General features: G+C 39.0%; 1 protein-coding gene across 1 annotated transcript; it reads left to right on the top strand.

Moving 5' to 3' along the window:
- Positions 1-3,782: 3,782 nt before the first annotated feature.
- Positions 3,783-7,651, top strand: LOC140275016 (1-phosphatidylinositol phosphodiesterase). Its single transcript, XM_072370408.1, has 4 exons — positions 3,783-3,898; positions 4,599-4,671; positions 5,221-5,791; positions 6,988-7,651. Exons 2-4 carry the CDS (start codon positions 4,634-4,636, stop codon positions 7,357-7,359), a joined length of 981 nt encoding a protein of 326 aa, XP_072226509.1. The 5' UTR covers positions 3,783-3,898; positions 4,599-4,633; the 3' UTR covers positions 7,360-7,651.
- Positions 7,652-7,969: the final 318 nt, after the last annotated feature.

The raw sequence follows: 7,969 nt of genomic DNA, 5'->3' as shown, positions 1-7,969 counted from the left end.
GAAACTGTATGAACTGTCTAACTTCGCGTTTCAGCACACATTGGGGCTTTGTGAATGTGTGAGAATTGAAAACCTTTTCTTTACTGCCATCAGGTGTTAAGAATGAACATCTGTGCCGGAGATTCAGGAGTTTATTACTATTCCCACATAGTCCTTGTTAGTGTTTATAGCCCTATTTTCAAAATGAATGGGAAATTGTGTAAAAGGTAAAAGAAAAAAAAGAAAGAAAATAGAATACTATTATTTTTATAAATCTTATTAACCAATAGTTGTCAAATGTTGAAAGTGGGGGCGGTTTTACAATTTCATGAAAAATGAGAGCTCATCTTGAATTTGATTCCAGTAACATGTCTCCAAAAAAAGTTGTGACAGGGACAACAACAGGCTGGAGAAGTAAGTGGCACGAAAAAGAAACAGCTAGAGGAACATGTTCCGAATAACATGGTTGACTGGCAGCAGGAAAACCTCCAGAAATCACTGAACTGAACACAGTTCACAGTCCTCATTTAAAATCGCCTGAGGCAAAGCGATAAACTGTTCTGTGGTCAGACGAATCGACAGTATGGGGGTGCATTGGTACCAGGGTTAGAGTTGGGGTTACCCTTGTTACGTCTTTACCCAACTTTATCTCAATGTGAGCTGCAACATTCCTGGAAGAAACTGTTTTCAAGACATTGTGTATTCTTCCTCTTTATTAGATACTTGATAGCAGTACTTGAAGTTCACTTCATCATGAAGTCCGCTGTTTGACTTCAGTCTTTTCTTTTCATACCCGTTCCATCAAGTTCACTGAATTGAAATTCGTTTACTTGTGTAGTTGGAGACATTATCGGCCGTTTCTGCTGAATGATAAGAAACACTATGAGAAAACAGTCAGCTGTAGTTCATGTTTGCAGATACTCAGTACTGTTCTGGGTAAATATGTAATAAGTGTTCTACTATCTTACCTGACTTTTACATTCAAATTACCATCTGGAGTGTTTTCTTTGCAGGTATAAGGAAAAGTGATTTATCTTTTTTTAGTGATAATGGTGATTAGGTGTACTCCAGCAAAAGCAAAACTGCTACTGAAAAAATAGCCTGTGGGTGTTAACAAATAAAAGAAATGCGCAATACAGGGACTGACTATTCAAAACCAGTAAGACTGAAAACAGGAGTGGTAAATCCAAAATGGAGTCAACTACTTTAACATGAATACAAAGGTTAACACCCCAGGTCCTAATGAGTCTAACAAGAGAGAAACTACAAGTTAAGTGTAAAGAGTGGAGTCAGTATCTATCTGTAACAAAGATACCACTAAGGTTGTATTCTGCGAGTACAGGATCCTGCTTTTAAGGCTTGTAGCCTCACAACGGTAAGCAGTACAGCTACAAAATACTCTAAGGCCATAAAGTGCTCCCTACCAAATGTAAGCAGGACAGCTGCAACCATTAAACTACATAGACAAAACCGGGCTCAATGGAGGAGTCAGGCCTATCCAGCCAATCCTGAAAGGGGCCATGACACAGCTTGGCGAGCAAACCAGCTCCCTTCAATCACTCATGCAATCTGCATACCAGAATAAGCCACAGGCTGCAACTCTCACTCTTAGACTTGTAATAGCAATATTGGTCCACAGCGGGCAAAAACGTTACTCCAATTTCAAGTTTCCTAAATCATCACATACCATTACGTACTACACTTTGTATTGTGTAGAGTTGTTGCATAATTCATGTTTGTCACATTTAACATCTACAAAAACACTTGCAAGGAGGTAGGTGAGGATGCCCAGTGGCATTAATCTGTGAACATTTCCGCTGTACTGTCACCTGTGACTTATTAGGTTGTGTTATTTGTATTACACGGTTAGGTTTTATAAATGATAAATTACTGTACATGGTTAAAGTTGTGGCAGAGAAAAATGTATGATGAAGTTTAAGTAATACGTGGTTGGGGTTTGTCAGTGTGCCACCTGAAGGCTACCAATGCAAAATAAAAAGTAGGCAACACAAAACATTGCTGTATTGTAAATTTGAAACCTTTCTTGTGATAGTACATTTTTGTGGCTTCGACAAAGATACTTATTACATTTTCTGGGGTCAGACTGGACTCGTTTTGAGTGTGTGATGGAGAACAGGTGCTGTGTAGCTACTCCTATGAAGTCTTCTCATTATTGTAGACTTGGAAAATTCTATAACCATCTCTTGGAGAGTGTTTTTCCTCTGGCTGGATGTTGTGAAGGTGTTTTTCTTAACCTTGTCCCCGTCCTATGCGGGCCGGCTGCTTGTGTATTTGTGTGTGTTCCTTTTATATTTTCCGTATGTAACGGTCCATAGTTGCAGCTGAACAAACATGACTTAACTGGACAGGGCTGTTGTGTAATGTTTTACTTCCTGGGTAGAGATACCGCATGGATTTGGAAAACATCTGCAGATTTTTCCAATTATTACACACACCTACACACACATTGGACTGACCTGTCCTTGCAAAGGACTTGATGCTCATTCAGCCTGGATGCGTCCTTTGAGAGGACGAGCTGTCCTGAGATTAAGTAATCTATGGGATGCTTTTATCAATATATGCTTTCTGTATTTGTTTGGTTTTTGATGAGCTGGCAGTGGGTGGTATCTGCTTCACCATTTAAAAAAAATCTGCCTTTAATCTAACACCTATAATTTAAATTTGACTGATTTAATCAATCATGCATACTAATCATGTAGGACAACAGAAATATCAAATCATTAAAAGCACAAAATAATGCCTCATTAGCCTTTTTTACAAAGTTTTTACAAATCTGTCACTATGGGGTGTCAAACCTTTTTTGCAGTGTGCTGAGTTGTTCTGCATCTGTTGTTTTCAGCAGCTTATTACAAGGTTGGCTTTGAAGTGATTGGCGTTCAGAGGGCGCGGCACAATTGATCATGCGGTCGATCATTTTAATTAGATATTAACCTGAAAATGGAGAGAAACTGGAGCACAGTGACTAACTCACAAGGCAGCTGCAAAAACTGTTTTCATTTTATGCATTTGCTGTTTGATTGTGTCTCGAAACAATGACAGACATATTTCTAGTTTTATAAAAAAAAGAAGATAAAAGAAAACACCTTCCATGTACCCTCAGTCAGCAGATATTTACAGATTAGTTTTTTGTCTCGTGTATTTTCTATTCAGTTGTGTACAGCCATCATGTTGACTTTAACAGTTTTATTACATCTTCACCCAACTTTATCTCAGTGTGAGCTGTAACGTTCATAGAAGAATCTCTTTTCAAGACATTATGTATTCTTCCTCTTTATTAGATACTTGATGTTGTCATTGTTTTTTTGTTTTTTTAATCAAAGCCAAACAAAGACTTGAACTTCACTTGATCATGGACTCTGCAGTTTTGTACAGACAGTCTTTCTTTTCACGTAAGTTCACTGCATTGAAATGAATTTATCTGTGTAGTTGGAGACATTATCGGCCGTTTCTGCTGAATGATAAGAAACACTATGAGAAAACAGTCAGCTGTAGTTCATGTTTGCAGATACTGTTCTGTACTGTTCTGGGTAAATATGTAAAAAGTATTCTGCTATCTTACCTGACTTTTACATTCAAATTCCCCCCCCCCCCCCTTTTATTAGATATTAATATGGAAAGTCATATTAAAGAAATCATCAACAAGGAGTTGAAGACATCTCAAACACAGGATTTCTGAGCACACCTTTCACCCCCACCTTCAGGCATTTGTACTGCTGCATTCCCACCCCAGCTCTGTAGCATACTGCTCAGCTCCTCCTCTTTGGCCTTTCCCACAATAATATCCCAGGTTGACACTCTGGCTGTCATTCTTTTTCTCCACTCCACTCTGCCACTCTCTTTCTGTGAGCCATCCCCAGGCACCCGGGCTTGACCGAGGACGAACACCCCCAGGTTTCAGGTACGATGTGAATCGAACAGAACACCTAATCAGCAGGTTTGACACAGTAGTGCGTCAGTTCATTAGAAGGCTTTAAGCCTGCCATTGAATTGGCTCACAGAGATGAGCTGAGGCTGACCTCAGGCCAGGGCTAAATTGAATAGTTTTCACCGTTTGTTTGCTTTGTTTGTTTTATATGGACTGACATACTTTCCATGTAGAGCGCATGCCTTACTTTTTTTAGGTGGGGGGTACAGTTTAACTAAAAATGTCTCGTCTTTCTGCTCCATTTTCATTTTATGTAAGTTTGAACCAACACTGAATTTATATTCGAAGTTTAGAAATTTTCTTTATAAATTGCTCTGCTGCTCTGACACAAATTTACATTTCAAGCAATGGCTTTTAACTTGTAATAAGGAGTTTATGTGTCATTACAAGAGTATGAGAGTGAGTGACTTTTTCTGTATGTATTGCTCAAAAGTTGAAGAGATATTTACTTACGTCCTAGTTTGGTACATTTAGGAAACCTAAAATTCTGCAAGGGAGAATGGATCTATAAGTATTACTCACCACTTCAGCTGTGATTTATTAGATCTCATCTTGTCCTACTATCATAAAAATGCATTTCAATGACCGGCTTAATTTATTGAATTAAGCTCACTTTTGTTGAGCAGTATTCGTCTTTTTTTTTTAAGTCGTTTCTATTTTTTGGAAAAAACAGGCTTGAGGAGCTACATCAGACAAGGGCCAGTGAAAATGAAGAAGTTAAGTGCAGAGTTGATGATCCTGCTGGGGTGAGTAGATTAAAAACCCATCACATATTGATACAGGTAATACACAAAGTCAAACAATCACAGGTTAACATCTTAAACTCTCAGAGGAGTACATTAAAAAGGAAATTTGCATATTTAGACAGGTCTACAAAGGCCGCCACACAAGATTATTAAAGATCATTATACTAGTTTTGTATGATATTGGTATCTTGGTATCAAATTGTTGTTTTACATATTTATGTGTGATATGATTGTCAACAAGCCTCTGGGCCACTAGAGAAATTACATTAAAATCTTTAATAAAATTTGACAACATTATTTTAAATCCTGTTTAGAAAAAAAAATCTACAATGCACGTGCTCATTTCAAAACTTGTTCTTAACTTAGACATGACTTATGATAGATATTGATTTCTTTTTAATGGAAAAGATCATTTCTAAACCACCCATTTGAAAATGGAAAAGACTCTAATAATCTATTAAATAGAGATAAAAAGCCTGACATGCTTAAAAATCACTTATGAACTTGATTAACGACAACTAAAGTTTTTTTTTCTTTTTTTTTTTTTAGACTCATTGATTTGAGTTGCGGTGCAGTTCAGAGGCCTGACTATGATGACACACCTGAGCCAGAGTTCTACAACCCGTTCTGGATGGCCAACATCCCTAATGATCAGCCACTGTCTGCAGTCTCCATCCCCGGGACCCACAACACCATGGCCGTGTACGGTGGTGTGTATGCCGAGTGTCAGACATGGACCCTGGCCAAGCAGCTCCGTGCTGGTATTCGCTACCTAGACGTCCGTGTGCGTCATGTCAACGGAAACCTCACCATCCACCACGGGGTGTCCTACCAGCGGGCGCACTTTGGCCAGGTACTGGAGGGTGTGGCTGATTTCCTGCAAGAGTATCCCAGTGAGACGGTGCTGATGCGTGTAAAAGAAGAGTTGAGTGACACAAATGACATCTATGGTGCTGTGGTTGCCTACATCGAACGCTACGCCACCTGGGACCTGCTGTGGCACAGCCGACTGGTGCCAACCATGGGCGAGGCCCGAGGGAAACTCATCATTCTGCAAGACTTTTACGGGCCAGACCTGGGGATGCGCTATGGTTCCCTTGACATCGCCGATGACTGGAAGGTAGGAGGAGTTAATATTGTTTGATAATGTATTAAGGTTTCAATATATATCAAATTGTAACCATCCAAAGAAATTTGAAATATTGGACCAAATTGATATCTATGAATTATTAAGACCATCCATTTTCATTTGGAATAAGGTAATAAAAACAAAACAAGCTCCTCCAGTTATGGGTTTACATATTGTGGCAAACACAAACCCATGACAACTAATCATGTGAAAAATAAAGCACGCCCTCTTTCAGTTCTGAAATCTCATTTCTGATCCCCTTACAACACGTCTGTTTTCCTGACAACTGTATAATTGTAGGTTTTTGCCATGAAAAAAACTTCCTCTGTCCCAAATATTGCACCAGGCTTGACTGGAATAGCATCAATCTTCATGATCATTTTAGAGGCAAACTCCCATGTTTTGTTTTTTTCAAACTCCCACAAAACTGAGAGCAGGGGGTGAGAGGAGTTTGAGAACCCCTCTCCCAAACAAAGCACACTTTTTCCCTTTTCTTTATGACATGAACTTTAACATTTAACACGCTAACTGCAGCCTGTAGAGTCTGAGATGTAGCTCTTGGGTGTTCTGCAGTTTCTCTGAGCATTGTACATTCTGGTCTTGGGATGAACTTGCTGGGACGTTCACTCCTGGGAAGATTAACAGCTGTCTGGAATGTTTGAATGAGAGAAAACATATTTCTCTCTGTGGAATGATCGATTCCAGATAGTTTGGAAATGGCCTTATAACCCTTCCCAGATTGATGGGCAGCAACAATCGCTTCATCAATTAACCAAGAGTATTCGAACAGCAGGATCCGATTGCTATTTATCCTCTGTCTTCAGGGTGTACTTAGTTTTTCACTCACTGCTTCTGCAATTTGTGTTAGTCTTTGCTAAATGCATAATGACACCATATAGCATGTCATTTGTTGGTATTCATCTGAGGTTGCATTAACCTAATTCTAAGACCGGGTAAAGACCAAATGATTCTTTATTGTGTCCTGTAATGTAAAACCTTGGAGATCCTCTCCAAAATGCTGTTACACAGTTGTAACCAGAGCCTGTAAATAATAACATTTCTAATATATGTGATTCATTTGCTATTATATTCTCATGTAATCTGTAGGACAGTTTTTGACTTTTGAGATATTTTCTGAAATAACCTCAAATGCTTTCAAATGATTGTGTATTTGCTGTTCCTTGCAGGTACCTTCTCTCCTTCATATAAATGATAAATGGCAGAGTGTCTATGAACACCTGGATGTGGCACCAACAGGCAACATGAAACAAATATTTCTCACCTACAGCAGTGGAGCAGGTCTGTTAGCACACCCAAGAGCCGTTGCGCAGCGTATCAACCCAATGCTGTACGTCTATCTGAAGGCCAAGACAGACCTGAACCAACGCTTTGGAATCATATGCATGGACTTCCCAGCTGCTCCTCTTATTAAAATGATCATTGACTTCCAGTTGAAAGAGATTACAAAGAGAAGAAATGTCTTTCACCTTTTCCACCAAAAGCTTCATTTGAAACGTACAATGTCTTCAAACCAAAAAAAGGTCAAATTGAACTCATAATGTCAGCCAGACTATTGTTGTAGCTCAAAATCAATGTTTATCAAATTGACATAATTCAAAACACAGCCTCAAGCAAGAATGATCAGATCAGGCTGAAAGCCTAGACCTTTGTATCCTGACCACAACACACCTTCTCACAAGTTTAAGCAATGTCATGACATGTGCATAACGGGGGGATTGTATCAACTATTTTGCATCATGCTTTCCGCTGGCTTTGTATCTGTTGTCAAAGTCTTTTGTCAAATTTGGTAAAATAGAAAAAAAAAACAAGGCATCACATGAATAAATTAAGGACTCTCGCGTCTTTTCTGGACAATCATTCATTTGATCATCCAAATGAGGGCATTTAGTTGAGCACTGCTCTCAGATTAGAGGTTCCCTGTTCAATTACATAATCTGTGAGGTCACAATCGTGTCAGCAGCAAGTTAAAACTAAGCTTGTGGCTGAAAAAGGTCATCTGAACCATCTGGAACCAGTTTGTAGCACTCTATCTAGCAGATAGTAAATCTGGTAAAGCCTGGACAAAGCTCATAGAATGAGGAGTTAAAACAGTGGTTTGTTCTAGATTAAATCAAAATTAGTGTGTTGTATATCAAACTCTTCAGGATT

Source organism: Leuresthes tenuis, unplaced genomic scaffold (assembly GCF_036924035.1).
Source record: "Leuresthes tenuis unplaced genomic scaffold, fLeuTen1.0.hap1 SCAF_18, whole genome shotgun sequence".
In the NCBI taxonomy this organism is placed as follows: Eukaryota; Metazoa; Chordata; class Actinopteri; order Atheriniformes; family Atherinopsidae; genus Leuresthes; species Leuresthes tenuis.
Note: the sequence above shows the minus strand (reverse complement) of the source record. Positions and strands in the feature narration are given on the sequence as shown.

Bases quoted from the DNA above. Each gene is read 5' to 3' on its own strand.
- LOC140275016 (XM_072370408.1), top strand. From the start codon at position 4,634: ATGAAGAAGTTAAGTGCAGAGTTGATGATCCTGCTGGG. The intron at 4,672-5,220 runs GTGAGTAGATTA...TTTTTTTTTTAG, and splicing joins GAGTTGATGATCCTGCTGGG to ACTCATTGATTTGAGTTGCG. The intron at 5,792-6,987 runs GTAGGAGGAGTT...TGTTCCTTGCAG, and splicing joins ACATCGCCGATGACTGGAAG to GTACCTTCTCTCCTTCATAT.